At 45.4% G+C, this 18474-nt stretch overlaps 1 protein-coding gene across 3 annotated transcripts in view; it reads right to left on the bottom strand.

Moving 5' to 3' along the window:
- AP2M1 (adaptor related protein complex 2 subunit mu 1) overlaps positions 1–17474 on the bottom strand; it is a 28646-nt gene extending 11172 nt beyond the window's left edge. Inside the window, exons 1-3 of one of the 3 annotated variants that reach the window (XM_061452333.1) lie at positions 17323–17474; positions 6769–6881; positions 966–1231 (exon numbers count right to left, since the gene is read on the bottom strand). In XM_061452333.1, the coding sequence (XP_061308317.1) occupies positions 966–1231; positions 6769–6842 (340 nt within the window). In that variant the 5' untranslated portion in view covers positions 6843–6881; positions 17323–17474. Of the gene's footprint in view, positions 1–965; positions 1232–6768; positions 6882–10691; positions 10715–16315; positions 16339–17322 lie in introns of those variants that run through there. The other 2 variants (XM_061452334.1, XM_061452335.1) reach the window with 2 other exon arrangements.
- Positions 17475–18474: the final 1000 nt, after the last annotated feature.

The raw sequence follows: 18474 nt of genomic DNA, 5'->3' as shown, positions 1-18474 counted from the left end.
GATGATCACTGTGGGAAAGAACAGATGTTTCTTACAGATGGTGCACTTAGTACCCAGTCCCCTCAAAGAGAAAGGGAACAACCCACAAGAGAGACAACCCACAGGGGAGAAAAGAGCCCTTCATATTACACATGAATACTGTGTAATACCACACTGGCAGGGTTTGATCTCACTTCACCTACTAGGAGACAGCTGTAACTGACCAAAGCAGAGAAACATTAGCCTCTTGATCTGCCTAGAAGGAACAGATTAAACATCAGTCACTGTGACCCTTGGCTAAGAATCCCAGGATACATGCACATGATGCCTTGTCTGGAAAAGAAACTGAACCATAGCTAAAACAAAATACTCATGTTATGCTGAACAGGGACAGCTCAAGGGCAATCTCCACAAGCAGGCTGATACCACAGGCAACTGAAGGGACACTTATATTTCTTTGGCAAAATTTGGACCTGCATCACTGGGAGAGGTACGGCTTAGACAAATCAAGTTGGGTTTTATTGATCTTCTTCTGTCTCAGAACTGCCCCCAGGAGGCAACCTAAGAGTGGCAACCAACTGCAGCCTGGGTGACTGCTGCCATATGGTGCTAGAGCCACCTGGGCGCTAGCTGGGATGCCTGGCCTTAGAGGTGCTAATGATAACCCTTTTTATATACCTTGGTATAACAACAGCCCTACAACTACACAGGATGTACTCAGAAGCTGGGGTCCAGTACCAGCTGCCTCATTTATGCACATGCACAGCTCCCTGCCCTTCAGCAAAGCGAGTGACAACCAACACAAGGCTATAGGCTTAGGATGTTATACACATGTACAGCACAGGTGGCATCAGAAAGCAGAGCAAGTAATTCTGAACTTGCCACACATTAAAAATAGTTCAAGGATTATTATGACATCAAACTAAGCTAAGACTTTTAGAATGACCAAGCGCAATATCACATAGCAGATAAAGGACACATCTCACCATCCAGTAGCTCATAGATCAGCACAAAGTTGTTCTTTATGTTCTCCTCACTGATCTTCCCAAAGTAGGCAGTCATCACGTCGCACATCTTGTAGAGAAACTCAAATACCATAGCAGCATTGACATTCTGCTTGGTGACAGCAGCCAGCCAGATGTTGGAACGCTTGACATGGAAGAAACTGGTGCGGGCGATGTTGGTGACAGGCGAGCGCACCTGCTGCCGTGCATGGATGACATTGACGCGGAAGGCGTCGACAGCATTCCGCCTACAAGATCAGCACCAAAGAGGAGTTAGCACTGGGGATGTGACAACAAGCTGCTGCATAGTTCTGCTTATGCATTTACAGTCAGACACTGAACTGCATACACCCAGCTTGCTTAGGAAGGGTGCCTGGGGATGTCTCCAAGAGGGACGACTGAAAGCTCTGATAAGACTTAGACATTAAATTCTGCATGAACTAAAGGAGACAGAGTGCTACTTGTCTCCAAGGAGCTTTGGACCACAGTGTAACTGTAGTCAGAAGGAGAAGCTAACCTCCATCTGGAGTCAGACAGCAAAGGAATCATCCCTTCAATTAATTTTGCTAGAACTCTTGACTGATTGCCATAGCCGGAAGCAGAGTAGCAGCTTATGGCTCCAAGAGCAGATCAGTTCTGACTAAACACCTAGTTATTGTCTGTTCTTCATGCTCAGGACTTCTTACTCTCTTCCCAAGGCAAGCTATAGTCTCTCAAGATAGTATCAATGGCAGTTCCTCCCAGGTGTACCTCTGAGGAAAAAAAAAACAGCAAAACTTGACACACTGTCAGTGCCTGGGTACACCACAAAAGGAAGCCTTAGCTCTCAGATGCACCTCAGCTCCATACCCCCACACACCATGGAGGGTGGGCTCAAAGCAGCAAGCAGGATGAGGAACACTGACTTTCCAGTTACACAGCCTCTCAAGCCTACCAGGCTTCAGAAAAGGTCTCCTGCACACAGACTTAGGGTTCCCACAGTGCAATGTTCTAGTAGCACTGCATTACATGCACTGGATGGTGCAGTACCATTTACAGTAAGGAGGCTCTGCACAGTGCTGAAAAGGTGCTGTGCAAGGTTCCCAGCTGCTGTCATCTTCAGTCCACACTGTCTATACATTAGTGACAGAGAATAAATCCCTCCTGGGTAAATTGGGATGTCCAAGGGGTATTCTGGATGCCAGCTCTTTCACATGAGTTTATCCCACAGGAAAGGACCCTTATCCAGGCCAGGTTAAACACCCCAGATTAAAGTCTGCCAAATCCTAAGAACACAGGAAGGAAGCCTAAGTGCTTTACATGACAAGACAAAGACTTAAAGCTATAGTCTACACACTGAGCCAAGACTCATTCAGTTGTGCTTTACTGCCCATACTCTCACACACTGACTAGAATACGGGGGCTCCTGACTGCAGCATCAAGGCCACAGTACTTACTATGCAGAACCATGTTTGAGAGCAGACAGTAATATCACCCTTGCAAGCAAGGATACAGGCATACAAATGCTTGTAAGCATTGAGAGCTGTCAACAATCCAGCATAAAGTTCCAAGTTTGAAAATAAAGAATATTCAAGGAACATACGCTATCACAGCAGGTGCTTGCTTGTTGAAGGTCTGGATATGTATGTAGAAGCTTCACCAGTAAACATGCTCTCCCATATGCAAAAATCTGACCTTCAAATAAGTCAAGTTTTACTGCTCTAGAAGGTTTGCAAGTTTGAGTTACATTAATATTTGTTATGGAAAAACGAAGGTAGAAACGAGTGTATTTTAATCTATTATAAAATAACAGTATCTAAAAGCCCCATTCCTCCCCTCCAGAAAGCTTTGCAAGGAAAGTTCAGCTTGTTCTGGAGCATTAGCCCTCCCAGCCTCAAGTTCTAACCCACTAGAACTAGTAGCAGAACCAGCAATCACACTAGTGCACACTAGAGGAGAAGCCTCAGGTTGATGAAGCTTTTCTAGCACACCAGTTGCCCACTATGAAGTGCCAGTCATGGCCTAACCACGCGTCTCTTACCTATTGCTACAGCAGCCAATGAGATGGGATGGACAGAAATGGCGCCAGCGGAGAAAGGAGGAGTGACAGCAACAAGAGAAAGGGTTAGAAACACACACACAAGGCACAATGAATCTAAAGAGATAAGAGACTAAACAGCACCCCCTCCCCCTGCTCCTGGGCACAAAAGGCCAAGGTGGTATTGGATGGACAGTAAATAAGCTGTGGCAGCAATGAAGCCCTCACAAGGCACAACGCTGACATGCCATGGTCAGGTTGCCATGTGGACAGACTTGTGTTTGGCTGAATTTTAGGGCTATGTGGGAGTTGAAACCAGATGAGCTGCATCCTTATCACATCAGTGATACCCAGTCTGCTCTGCTAACATATGTAGCAGGGCTCGAAGGGGAAAAGCTCCGAGGCCTCAGTCTGAGGCATCACCTGGGGACCATGGAGTATCAGGTGTCTTCTTCCCAGTCTGCCTCAGAACAGGGCTGCAAGTCTGAGTGGGCATTTCTATGACCATACTTCTCATTTGAAGCTGTTTGGGTTGATGCCTTCTGGCTTGGTGCAGCCAACAGGAAATACAGCAAGTTTGATAGAGCTGGAGCACATCTGGAGAGACAGGGCACATCCTGCAGATTCAGACACTGCTCTATCCACCTTGCACTTTTTCCTTAAGGATCAAGAGCCACAAAGCCGAAGTGATGTAGTAGAAGCTCAGAAAACAAATGCCTATTACACTTAAAATGCATGCAGTTTGTCATGTAAGCTGCTCAATTTCAAATAGCTTTTTTTTTGTTAGATAGCTACATCCTTAAATGCACGTAGGTTCTCCCAATGATCGTATCACTGAAGAACAAGCCACTTGTCAATCTCAGTAGAGCCCTGCACAGTATCCTAAATTAAATGCATAGTGATTTGCATTTTTTTTTTTTAAGAGGCTGCTTTACATGCAGCTAGCTGCTGTATGGACAGATGCACTACATGCACTGAAGCCATTCTAAGTTGCAAGCAAAGAAAGGTCAAGTTTTGCGGTACCCCTGCGTTTAACAATGTCAATGGAAGGGCTTCTTCACTGATTATCACTTTGCCCATTAACATTTGAGGTAGTATGTGTTTATTTAGATCCTTACACTATGCAAGGCGAGGGGTTCTCATAACCACAGTTAACCTTTAATCTCTCCCATTGCATCAGCTGAGGTTTCAGGATGCCAAAAAATGCCAAGGCCAAGGAAGGAGTCTTAAGAGTCAATTACTCAAAGACAGACAGCTATGCTCATTTCCAATTCAACCTACCACGCAGTTAAGATGGATGGGCTCAGGCCTCAGCACTTCAGATCTGTCACATGTAGAATACTATACAGTTCTTGATTCCTAAGTCTATTACCTGGTTGTTTGGTTGGAAACAGACTCCTACAGACTACAAGCTACAGTATCATAGCTGTTCCTTTCCCTACTTCCTTATGAAGGTCAGGATACTAAAAGTTTTTGTTAAGTAGACCTGGTATTGACGCTAATGTTCACACTAGGAAATAACAAGATCCTCACTTACTTGCGGTATAGATTACACCACAAGATGAGACATAGCCATTTTAAGACAGCTTGTTTTACAAGGTTACATGTCTAAAAAGATTCCAAACAAAGTGTGAAGGCCTGTTTCAGAAGGAATCCAACACTGGGGAAGAAGCTTAGTTAGGTGGAGCTGGTGCTGGCTATTAAGTCACAAGACTGACACTTTCACAGGAACTGAATGGAGGGTTTCACTCAAGGGAACACTGACTTCTGAAGTCCTAGAGAAAACACTTGACTCTTTCTGGCACCTTTTGCCAAATGAAAAAGGAACAGGCAGGAAATCCTTTTTTCTAGTTTCATTTTTCCAGCCAGCGGGAAGTACTTTATCAGGTATGGAACACAAGTCACTCACTTTGCAAGAGCAGTGAGCCAAGATAAAAAGCAATAGAAAAATCAGTGCATTAAAAATAACTACATTAAAAATAGCTATCTCACTCACCAATTTACATCTCCACAGCTAGAATGCCCTTTAAATTAAAAGGGCTTTTTGAATAAATATCAGTTTGAGCCCAATCCTATCTTTAAGTGCTTTAAGTTTGCAAGCCACTAAAAAACAACACACCACCCAAAAAAACACAAAGCAAACATACCCCCAACCAAAAAAGCCACCCAACTAAGCAAACAAAAAACACCTCAAATTTTTGCCAGTAATGGCAGTAACAGTATCCCTAATCCCATCCCTGTCCTCCCCCAACATATTCTCAAAATTCAAAAATTATCTATAATTCAGACTGGCTTGGCTTGATCACTGTGATAACTGTTCATTAGGTGAACTTTACAAAGTCAGATCTAGCACACAAATCACTTTGAAGATCTTCAGCTAACAAGTAACCAAAAATGAAATGAATTAGTACATCAGAGGATGAGGCAAAACTTTGTAGCCAGTAGTTTTCTGCTTCAGAAATACAATGGTTTCTTGGTTCAGATCTGTGTGGAAGTACTGGAATAATTTAGGCAACCTTAGAGCAGCTACTTTACCTTAGTGGACTTGGAACAAGCAGAGAGATTTAAAGCTTATTAGGTGAAGCCTTATTACAAGTATTGTGTTGACTGCTACTCCATCAATGATCAGTGCAAGTCCTGAGTAACTACTAGTTCTACCTCAACTTCGAATCTCCACTAGACAATTAGTAACAAGAAGGGACACACTCTTCAGACTAGAGCAGTCTGAAGGCAGACCAGCTTGACAGTTTGTTATCATTCATGGCAACAAGCTATTTCACAGCACATCATGCTACTATTCATTCTGGAGACCTGATACAAACTATTTTTAACTAAACTGTCGAGAAGGATCTCTCTCACAGGCCTTTGAATTAGCACCTACCACAGCCTTGCTTCCATTACCTATGTTTTAACTCCATTAACTAATTACTAACTTCCACCTAATGTCTAACACTACTGAAAAGCCACTAGGAAGAGCAGCATTCTGCAAGAAGTCCACTTCATGGCTTTAGTCCAAGAAGCAGCATCACTTAATTCTGGGTTCCTTATAACACTATCCACTCCCTTAAGACACCGAATTTTTAGTCAGGTGCCTTCTGGGAACTAACAGCCTAAGGACTGCACAGATCCACTCTAAGTACGCATTGTAACACTTTTGGGAAATGCAATGACACCCCTACAATCTACTAAAGGCTTTCAGTGCTTCTCACAACTTTAACTACCCAGGAATGTAAGCTTTTCACATACAAGGCTGCCATACAAAGTTGGGGGACAGAATGCCAGCTTTAAGTGTACAGCCATGGTTACGATACAACTGCTTGCAGACAACTTCCCCAGGCCATAGGCAGTCTTCTGCATGCCTGTACTTGATGCCAGACATCAGTGTCTGAAACTAATTCAGAGCCCTGGTTACAGTGTGTGGCAGACAGACCCCACATTACTGCTTCCATAAAGCTTTAACAACTACAGTGGAGCTGGTAGACTCCCACAGTGGCAGTCCATGTTGCTGAAGCCTTTGGAGTAACAGCCAGATCTCTAATATCTAAAAGAAAGCCCCATGTTTGCCTGCAGGCCATCCTTTACTACCTACCATCTGTAGGTAACCAGAGCTTAAACTGGTTTTTGCCTCTGCACTAAGCCTAGAGCAGCAAGTTGAGTTGCAGTCTTACATGCATGCACAGCTAATGCATAATAAAGCAGCTCCAGGTTGCTGTCCACACCAAAATGAGACAGAAATGCAAAGACCAGGGATGCAACAGAAGCACTTACCCAATGTCATCCCGGTAGACTCGAGAGATTAAAACCTCTCCTTTGTGATTATAGATGAATAAGCCGCCGATCATGATGGAACTTCAGTCTTCTCTTCCCATGTTGCTTAAGACCTGAAGCAAGAGACAGCATATATAAGAAGCTGCACGGCAAACAAACAGTGCAGCAGGCACAGACTCTGACACCTGCTGGCTACCAGCCAGGGCACAGACACCTTTTGTCACACACGTGCTCAACCAGATGATTCTTACAGTACCTGTGGTACTGACCTCATAGCACACACCCTATAGGTAAGGCCCAGTAGAGCAGCCAGAGACTCAGGAGCAGCTCAGATGCTGGAAATGCCTGCCTGCCTCGTGCTTACATCCTGGAGAGAAGAATACAGGGCTCCTTATAAAGGACTATTAGAAACAGTGTTTTACTCTGGAGAGGAGAAAAGCAGCCTTATCACTGCAGTTACAGATTATACTTTTTGATCTGCTGGGGTCTGATATGGAAAAGTGTGTGTTCCCAGTCCCAGTACAGACTGTAAATACGACAACAGATCTAACTGCAAGCCAGGCTCTCTGATCAGCATTCTCTCATGTTTGCTGCAGAACTGCTTTTCAGGGGCACACCAAAGGACTCAATGAAGAAACCTACTGGGAACCAACTGCCTTGTTCAAGACCTAAGGAGCCACGACAGGAATCCCGACAGAGACCCACCTGAGTGACTTCCCGAGCATATTTGAAGCAACCCAAGAGCTGAGGTCTAGGCAAGGACCTACTTCTACTGTACATCCTGTAACACATGAGACTCTGAATGTGACAGCAATTTGTATCCAGGACTGAAACTTAAAATTAGCACCCAAATATATGCAGGCTTACATATCATTCCACTCCTCAGCACAGATGAATCAAGCCTCAAGTATTAGTAGTACCTGGTCTATTCCCCTGAATGCAAGGAAAAAAGCAAGCCTGGAATGACAAGCAAATCAAAGACCCTTTATTTCTGTGATAGAGCCTCTATCTCCCCAGTGACTGAGACACAGATCAGATGCAATTCATAGTAAATCTTCTCATAGAGAGTTCACACAAGTGTTTGACGTGTCACTAAACCTACCACTGTAGGGCAGGGCAGGGTGTCCTTTGCAGCAAATACACCTTGGTTTATTATTGCTTTTACATAGTTTTTAGAGAGCAACATTGCAGCCTTTGCTGATCCCTAGCACCAGAACTGAGAAACACTTCAGAGTCCAAACTGAGTGCAGTTTGGCCACAAGGAGCCATTGGAGAGGAAGATCTCAACCATGACCCACTTCAACTGGGGGCTAATGCTTCAGAGGTTACCTTCTTAGACTGCTAATCTTCTTTTTCTTCAAAAGAAGATTGTTTTGAAGACAGCTATAAAGCTGGTAGGCATTATTGATGCAGAAGATTATTTTAATACACAGCTACTTCAGATCCTATTCCTGTAGTCATATGCAATCCTATTCACTTAAGGTCCAAGTTGTAATACCCACTCTAGCAACCACTTGGTTGGCTCAGTCCAGAGAACAGCACTACAGATGTGACAGGGCAAGCCTCCTGACTAGGTCTTGTGTGAGTGATCACATAGGTATTTCTCAGCTTTGGCACTGCAGAGCATTAGATAACCAACCATCTCTTCACTGCTGTTAGGGTGGGTTAGCCTACACCCACTTGTCCGGGGTGGGTGGAAAGGATAGGGAGAGGCCAGCCTACAAACACATGCTGACAGCGACCTGATATGTGTTTGCTCAGGAACACTGCAAAATGAAGTCAAAGTGACCCAGCCCCAGACCATCTCAAAGGTCAGGGGGGATAAAAAAAGGAGGAGAAAAAACAAAACAGCAAAAGCAATACACATCAAGGGACAAAAGAACTTCCAGGGTGGAAGCCTGGCACATTAAGAGTGATATACTCTCTAGAAGTTATGGTCAAGAAACTAAATTAGCTGCCCTTTTGAAAGAACTACTGCAGACATGAGCTCTGCACTAAAACAAGATTTACAGTGCAGCCTCTACTTTGAATTGCAGAACAACAAAGGAACTTTAAATTTCATAAGCCTTTACACCAACAATTTTAGCTACACATAGCGAGTCCTCAAACTAACATTACACATACTTCTCTGCTACAGGCCCTCAGCTACCAGAGGTCTGCTTCTGCTCATTAAAAGGGAAAAAAAAAAAGGTATCAAAAAGTCAGTTGTTATGTCCAAATAGCAAGAAACAGACAAACAGGCAGTTTTCCCAGAGCTCAGTAGTGAGCTTCCTGGCTTTTCCTCCCACACTCTGTTGACCAAGTGTCTGTGGCTATCAACAGGCTGCCTCCTGCCACTGTCAGCAGCTTCATGTGGCACTGTCATTAACATTTTTTGATGTCTGAGACTCTATCTAGCACAGAAGAGGCTTTCAAATGTGTTTTTCCTCCATTCCCATTAGTGACACTTTATAACTTCAGGATACAAGCATTTCATTTCCTTCCAGAATAAGACTGTGTAGCCAAACCTATTAAGACAAAGGCATCACACAATTTGAGGTTCCCATGTAGTTACAGACTGGGAAAAGCTTCCTGTAGCTGCCCACTGCCCCACACAGAGGGACTGAGGTTACACAGTGTAGCTGGCAGCAAAGCCAGCATCCCCATGCCAGAAGATGGAGACAATCCAGCTCGTCAACAGAACAAGCCAGGTTCTCAAATGTAAGGAAGTGGCTGGTACCACACACTCATGACTATGGATATGAAATATACAGAGCGCTAACAGGCATGCAGGAGACAACTGAAAGGTTAACATGGAGGGCTAAAACCCAAAACACAGGGAATATCTGTTCAAATGTAGCTGCCCAACAAGTCTGGCAGATGCAGAAGCTGTAATTCAGCAAATGTTTGTTAGGTCATTCACACAGGCCAAACGATAAAAAGAATTAGAACCATTATGATGACAAAAGCAACTTGTTGCCCGCTCTAGGAAATACTTCCCTAATTAGTATTTTTTCATTCCACATAAGAGATGTCTTTTCAGACTGCTACACTGCTGGCTTCCACGTTCAGATAGGGCCTGTTGTAACCAAGTTAAGACTTACATTGTATTGAATAGTTCCATGGAAGCTTACGTGACTGGTCAAAGCTGGATCATAAATTCAACAAACCTGTTCCAGAAGATTCCTAGAAAGCACATCCTAGTCTTAAAAGGAAAAAAAAAAAAAAAAAGAAAAGAAAATTACCCCTCTTGGGTTTTAATACTGCTTAAGTTATTTGTTTCACTATTTTTTGCATAAAGGAAATGTCTGCTTTGATGAGCAACACGATCAGACACACAGCATATACAAGACAAAGCCTCTTGCTGGCATGACAAGTCAATTGCTTGTTGAAAAAGTGTTGAATATTTGCTACATTACTACAAAACATATAGAAGACTGCTGATCAAGCTTAGCGTTAAACATTGAAAAACTTCTCTGGGGAAGATGTACAAACTTTAAAGGCTGATTGAGATAATGAGGCTACACTTTCTCATTGTTAGGTTAGAACGTACTCTAACAACTTAAGTTACAGGTGAAAACACCAGCATTTTTAACTGCATCACACTACTAGGCAGCAGAGTCAACTGCTTGCTTATCTTGTACATTAATAAAAATGTATTAGATGGAGAGTGATTCAAGCACTTTCAGTCTTTAAAAAATTATTTGTCAATGTAAATAAGATGCTAGGCTGCTTCCTTATACAAACACACTGAGAGCTAAGTTCAGGCTTCAAACTTTCCACACAGAGTTAGCCCCTAACCTAGCCAGCTTAATTTGCACATTTAAGAGCCACATGGGCTCATACTGCAGATCTGTTAGCTCAGTGTCTTGTCTTCAACATCAGCAATGAAAGGACAGTCAGATTAACAATAAGAAAAGGTCAAAAAACCCCAAACAACAAACCACTCTCCAGGAGATCCCCCTCTACCGACTTGTTTATTTTAGAACTCTCAGCAGATCTCTACAAGTATTTGCTCAGTTTCCTCTCAAATCTATGCATCAGCAGCATCTCATGGAAAAAAGAAAACCAAAATCCACAGTCTAAAGTTTTATAACCACTGTATAAAACATCTTATTTGTTTTAAGCCTGATTTTTCTTTCTTCCTCCAGCTTTGTTTATGTCTTCCAGTTCAGTGCAGAAAGAAGCAATTACAAATGAGCCCCCACCCTATATCTCCAGGCCACTGAGGATTTTGTAGATCTTCTCCAATGCCTCGACTACCCTCCTTCCCAGAATGGAATGTTCCCAACTTAGTTGTTCTTCACAGGGAAATTGCTTTATGCTTTGGTTTTTCTCAGTGCCTTCCTCTAAAAGTTTTCCTTCTGAAAGTGAGGATACAGCTGCACAAGTTATTCAAGATGCCAGCAAGCCACGATACAGACAATATGACAATCATACACAACTTGCTTTGATCCTTTCCTAGCGATTTTTTGTACTTGACTTACATTTTTAAAATACCACTCAGCAAGAAGCTGACCATTTCATCACCTATCATAACTCTAAGATCACACTGAATTCTGTCTTCAAGGTGATTAACCACATTACAGGTAAAGCAAGAATTTGCTCCCTAATCCATCCACCTGCTATATGCACCACTGTTCATTTACACACCTTGAATTTAGTGTCCCAAGTTACAGTCCCATCACTGCACCTCAGTGTTAACTTTGACCTATTTTGCCCTTACTACTGTGAATACCCTCTTATCTACGCATACACCCCATGCCACACCTACTGACCAGATAGGACTGCTCTTAATGCATACCATTCTCTACAAAACAGGAGCACAGAGAGAGACTTGCCACCAGCCAGTTGATGCATAGTACCTGTGCTACACCAGTAATGCAACCCTGTATTGAGCAACTTGCTCCAAGTCAGAAAGGGACTCTCTCCATGCTGTGCAACTCCCTGGCTAACACCTGAGGTAGCAGTTTCACATAGTTCAGATTCAGCCACAGGATCAGGACCATTCTGCCAGTTTGTTTTAGAATAGCAGCCTACCAGCTTAAATATGCCTGAGAGAGACGCACTAGCATTGTTCCACATGTAGTAGGAGATTGCCTCCATACCAGTTATGATTCTCCTCAAGCCTGGGAAAACTGCAGAGTTCTACAACTCTGCAGATTAAACCTGAATTCATATTTAAGTGCAAGTTACCTAACTTGATTTGCATCAGACAACTGATAAAAGTGCTTCCTCAGGTACCAAGCAAAGTCACATGGGCTAGGGACAGTAGAGACAAGGAAATGGTTTTAGATGACTAAACCAACTCCACCAGTGACTTGTCAGGTCTCTGCAGCAATTGAAGGACACATGCAGTATAAACCTCCTGCTGCATTCCCACTAATGACATTGGGGGCCAAAGCGGCCTCAAGTGCACAAAATATTGAACTGAATTATAAACAGATTTGCCTTGCTCTGCTCAGTGTCTGCAGTCCAGCATCCTGAGAGTTCCAAGCTTTGCAAGCACAGCCAGCACAACAGCAGCCAGCGAGTGGTATTCTCTCAGCCAGCCTTCACCAAGTTTGCCCACAATGGAAGTTCAGGGAACACTGACAACAGCCCAGTCTTCTGCTCTAGCCTTGCATTACACACCTCCCAGATACAAGATCCACAAGATGAAAGTGACCACGCTCCCTCCCCACTACAGAGTTACTTCCATCAGCCAACATGTCCACACAGATGGACACTCAAGAGGTGGAATGACTAGCCCAGAGATATATGAACAGATGAGAGAAAATCTATACAAAGGGCAGCATGCAAAAGAAAGTTGCTTAAAGCTTAGCAAGAAGAATGGCTCTTTAAGATGACAATGGCTTTCCTTGAAGTGACTGCAGTGAAAACAAGCCTGCTTTGTTTTGATCCTCATTTGTGTTTCTGTACAAGTTTCAGACTCATTTCAAATATTTCAAGCTTACATTACAACTAGAATGAGGTTTTTAGTGGTAGAGTTGGTATGATCTTTCACAGATTTTAAACAATGCATAATTCTGCTTTCAGATGTTTAAATCTCCTCTAATTTTCTTTTTGCAAAAGAAAGACCCTAGTGTTTGCAATGGTTAAGAACTGCAGAGAACAGGGCTCAAATTAATTTGAGGCTGACATTCAGTGACTCATGGCTGCTGGAATCAGAAGGCCCCGGAATATGAAATCCACCACAGGAGATGGGTTCATCTGCTTTCTGTGCATAAGCAACATGACTCACAAAGCTCGCAGCATTGCTCAGTTTTCAATGACTCATTCTGCTCCTCTCCACAGTCAGCCTTTTCTGAGGAGCCTGCCCTACACTGGTTTTGAGTTTCCTCAAGCTAACAGCTGACTGCCAGACATAGTTTAAGAGCAAAGCCCATTGCTTCTTCAACTGTTGATCACTAAGTGTCTGGAAAACAAGATGACTCTAGTTGAAGCCTTTGAGTTAATGGTCCATCAACTGCATTACTAGAGCTTTCCAGTTCTCCTCCTTCTGTTTCACTAGCTTGAACATATGGCAACCCACCCCACACTGCTACCTACAGCCCTGTTTCTTAGTTATAGTATGGGCGAATTTATTCCAATTAAGGTACAGAGAAGACCCCCCCATGTATATTGAATTCACACAATGTTGTGACTAATCACCTTAACTTAGGAACAGGCCTCTCCCCCAACACACTCAGCATTCTCCAAGCAGCTAGCTACTGGGATAGGGATAAGCTCTAACATCTGAATGCTGCTCATACAAATACCTAAGGCTTCCTACTCTGCTGCCATAATGCATTCCCATAGCTTCTACTGCAACCCATAAATAGAAAGAATCATGAAGAGCATCACATACAGACCACATACTTAGGCATTCTTATAAACCCACTAAGAGTTAAGGCTAGATTGAAATGCCTTCCCAGCCAAGTGAAAGTCAGAGCATTAAGATATACCTTTATAGCAACTGTGACAAAGTAACATTAAAATACCCAGCTACAAAAAAGAACATGGATAAAATGCAAATACTGGGATGTGGATTTGAATGCATTCCAGTAGTTACACCACTTAAAAGCAGCAGGATTAGCTAGACTTACAATGATGGACATGGCACCATGTATCCTCTTAAAAGAATCAAGCATACTCAAATCATGTCCTTGCTCATGCTGTGCAGGTGATGTGTATTACGGAGTATCCCTCTCTCAAACCATAACACGTTAGACAAAGCCCCAGAAGCCAGTCTGCAGCAGGTTAGCTGAGACCATAACCAAGAGAGTCCAGGGAAAGATAAAGATGCCTCCAAATCAGCCACTGACAGAGCAACCCACTGAGACTTGATCAGCAGAGCTGAGGGGATTAATCCTCACCTGTGAAGCCATTCTGGCTATAGTCCCACTGTGAGACAAGCTGTTAGCATCATCAAATTCCCTGTGTCATCAAGTACAGAATACAAATAAACACAAGAAGATCAGTAGTGAGTCCAAGACCCAGCTATTTGGGCTTTGTCACTCCCGTTAGGAGCAGGGGCCAGGAGCTTTCCACAGTACAGACATCACTTTGATTAAAACCAGGAATGCTTATTTCTCCATTCTACACAGCACACCTAGGAAACAGCAATCACAAGTCAGCTAATAAGCTAGTGTAAAGCAACCAACCCATTTAGTAGTCTATTAAAAGAAAGTTTGAGTTCTGACTTAACAGTAAGACTTCTGTGCATTAATGAGCTTAGTTAACTAAGCAGTTCAGGGTACATTAGCTGCTAGAGCTCTCTCCAGGAAGAAGAGAGTGGTACTGCAGCTCTTGCACAGAGCTGAGGGTAAGCTACCAATTATAACAGTTTCTGCGTTCCAGAAATCAGTATGATCTTGGACAAGTGACAAAAACTGAAACAGGAGGGGGATTAGTCAGGCTGCTCTGGCAAACTGGAGTTATTCAGAAAACCAGTCCTTTCAGGCTAGCCATTATCAAACCAGAAGGCTTAGAGCTTACAACAATGTCATCACCCCACCAGCTAATCCAAGCATCTAAGCTTTGCTTAGAGGGCTGCATTAGCCACCTTCCATGAGGCCATGGGCTGCACTTGCTTTTCAACAAGAGTAGCTGCAATCACTTCATCCTGTGAAAGACAGGCTGCATAATTTAATTAAGAGGCATACCGTGAGCTAAAGAACTACTGAGATAAACCCATCAGTTGCAAAGAAACTGTTCCTATTTTAAACCCAGTCCCATAAATCTCCACAACCAGTGGGCAGGAAGAGAAGCATGTTCAGCTCTTACCAGGCTCTCCTCCTACAGTCTACTTCTGAATGCCATACTGCATACAGCCAGTCTGTAGAGTAGCAAGAGACAAATACTGACACAGGAAAACATGAAAAGCTCCCTTATTCTGGTAAAACATCACAGGAACAACACTTGACACACCTTCCCACCTTGAGTCAAACCTTTTCTGAACAGCCCCAATGCCTTCTTTCATTTCTACCAGTTCTTCCAAAGCACTTTTAAAGTCAGTCTGAAGCATCTTCAACTTGCTTTTCACTCTTGAGCTAGAAACCTGAACACTAACTTGCATTCCATTCATTTTCTAACAGAGATTGAGCACTGAGTAAGAGCTTATATTCTAAGGATCAGTAGTGGTCTAGGTGCCCTAATGTTTCTCTCTCCTGCTACTGTAGAGCAGATAACTACATTTCACATCCTGTGCCTCAACCTGCAAGCTTCTAGCTAAGCTGCCAACCTCCTGCTGAGATCAAAATAATATATATGGCTTGCTGACAACTTTTGACTCTGTAGGTCATGTAAAGGAGAGAAGCTGATTCTGCCATACAGACCAACTATATTCTGGCACTCCAGGCTATACTTCTGTGCATCTTCCAGGTGACCCTAAGAAGAGCCTTTAAATACTCTAATAGCCTTCAGTAGTATAAGCTTAAAAAATCAGTACAAGACACTGTGCTGCAAACAAGAGTCTTGGGTTTATTTCTTCTTGATGCAGGGATAGGACAGGAAGATTTTAACTAGGGTCACAGGAAGTTTCTTTACAAAGCCCATTTTGTTTAGTGATTGTTCCCATTCCATGAAAAGAGATACCATCAAACTGGAGTTCCAGTCATCTGTGTTCCAAAGAACTCAAGATATAACCCTTCACAGCCTCAGGACTCAACTCTTCAAAGGCCATAGTTGTGCTGTCACAGGAGGAGGAAGCAGCAGCTAGCCATAATACCCTTCAAGAAATATCTCAAATGCTCTCCCTGAAACAAAGCCAGTTTGCAGCCCAAAGAAGGCCAGGTATCTTTGCCACTAGATGTCAATAGCATGGCACTTCCTACAGAAGAGTGATGCCTCCCTTCTGACAGGGAAAATATGTAAGCAGACAGTTTGGCAGCATTTCTTCAGATTAGATTGCCCCTCCAAGCAAAACTCACAGGGACAAGTACAGCTTCTACAACAGCAAAAAAAACAGCTACAGCTCTGGCAGCATTCAAGCAAACGCTGCCCAACAAGACACCACATGAGCATGAATGCAGTCAGAAACCTGTAATACCTAGGCTTCCAAGCCCTAGAAGCCACCCAGACTCACCTATCTGGGAAAGTTCCAGACCCAGATTTTGGCAGCCTGGGGCTAAAGCTTGATAGCAGCTTTGTCATACTAAAGCAAGCTGAAAACAGATCATGGAATCACACAGCTTATGGGTAGAATGCTAGATCATAAGCAAGTCATTTCCCAGTGGGGAAATAAGTCAACTGCACCGGATTGATAAACACAGGCTTGTGTTTCCTGCAGCTTTACTGAATCCACAAACCTAGCCCAGGGAAAAATGGAAGTGGAAATGCATCTAGAAGAGCCATTGGACAAGAACCCGTTTTAAGCCTCAGAACAAACAGTTTACCATCAGCAGCACCACATTCTGCCTCAGCAGGTTTTCCAGGGAGGAAGCTAGAGGGTGCAAGCCATGACCTAGCTAATTCACGTTTATATCCGTAGCACAGGCAAATCATTTTCGGGGAAGATCCTGCCCGACGCAATGACAAGACCTTTGCTCGGGCTGACCTAGCACATCAGTGCAGGCCTTCCCTTGGCGTTCTGTGCCACACAGAGCCTGACTCCGTCCCCACCAGCACCCGGTTCAGCACCGCAGGGCTGCCATCCCAGGTATTCTAGACAGCTAGCTGATCAACAGAAACAATTAATAAGCCCTTCAACCCCAAGCAACATGCGAGTGGGTCAGCCAGCCTCGGCGGCGCTGGGGTCGCCCTCCAGCCCACCATGGGTACCTCAGGAAAAGCCGTCCCAGGGAAGCTCTGCTTCTCTCGCGGCTCGGCTGCATGGCCGCTCCTGTGCCCATCCTCGGGAGCAGTCAGCTGGGATCCTCGCTCTCCAGGAGCATCCCCCGAGGCTGTCAGGGCCGTGCCGCGCCGCGCCCCGCGGGGCAGGCCCGCGAACCCCGCGGAAGCCGCCAGCCGCAGCACGTCGGCCACCACCCGGGAGCGGTCGCAGAGCGCGCCCCGCCGCGGGAGGCCACTGGGAGAAGAGAAGCAGGGCGCACAGCCAACCAAGGACCGAGAGGACGGCTCGGAGCAACTCACCTGCCGCTGCCCGCCGCTGCTCACTGCCCAGCGCCCAAGATGGCGGCCGCCGCCCCCCCTTCCCTCCGAGCCCCCCCTATCACTGCAGAGCCTCTGCCGCGCATGCCCCACCCGCGCCCCCCCGCCTCTGCGCATGAGCTATAGCGGCGGGGCGGGGCAGGGCGGCCGGGGAAGGCAGGCGCTGCGCGGAGCTTGCTGGGAACTGTAGTCCTGCGGCGCGGTGCATGCTGGGAGCTGTGGTTCGGGGCGGTGGGAGGACGCGGCCTGGCTGCCGTGTGCAGGGAGCGAGTGCCGGTAACGAACTGCTGGGCGTCGAGCTTCCATCCTCGCCGGCCTGGGGGGGCACCGCCCGTAGGGTGCAGCGGGGCGCCGGGGCAGGGACTGCTGTTCCCCCTTCAGTGAACGACTGAAGCCGCTGTGCGCTCCCACGGCGCTGCTGGCTCCCGCGACCTGCACCGCCGCCGGGGCGGCTGCACCAGGCGCTGCCGTGCTTGCCCCTGGTTCTCTCCGCAGTGCGGAGCGGGAGACGGGAGAGCCGAAAGCCCGCAACGCCCGCGGCCGGGCCCTCACCGGCCGCAGGAGGTAGAGCCCGGCCCACGTTCAAGCTGCAGCTGCCCACGGCACCTCAGGAAGAGGAAACTGGAAAACAGACACAGGGTGCCCTTCCCTTGTGCTGGGATCTCGCTGCAGAGTGAAGGGTTGGAGGACAGGAAAGAGGCTGGGGGAAACGGCAAACAAAACAGCACCACAACGCTGGAGTCCAGTAAACGTGTGTTTATAAATAAAAACAAGGAGATTGGGTTTGTCTTTATAAAACTCAGCCGGTAGGGGAGGGCAAGGGCCACCAGGCAGCAGGCTGCTGGGATCGGGAGATGGGGGGGCAGGCGGGAGCTCTCAAGTGCTGAGATCAGGGGATGGGTGGGTAGGTAGTAGGCAGAGCTCTGCTCCAGGCAGCATGATGGGAAGGAGAGGCTTTAGGAGTCACGGAAAGATCAACTGATGGCACGCGAGAGTTGGCAGACGTGTTACAGGCGTAACAGAGACCCCCGAGGAGTAAAATACATTAAATCTCCAGCATCTAAAAACTGCAAACACAGGAAGGAGAAACGGAGGCAACACCTGCAGAGAAAGCCACAGCATGGCAGCAGGAGA

This window comes from Pezoporus flaviventris, unplaced genomic scaffold (assembly GCF_033815535.1).
Source record: "Pezoporus flaviventris isolate CSIRO_AGI_PZ_B2104156 unplaced genomic scaffold, CSIRO_AGI_Pfla_v1 ptg000013l, whole genome shotgun sequence".
Taxonomy (NCBI): domain Eukaryota; kingdom Metazoa; phylum Chordata; class Aves; order Psittaciformes; family Psittacidae; genus Pezoporus; species Pezoporus flaviventris.
This window is presented reverse-complemented; position numbering and strand designations above follow the sequence as displayed.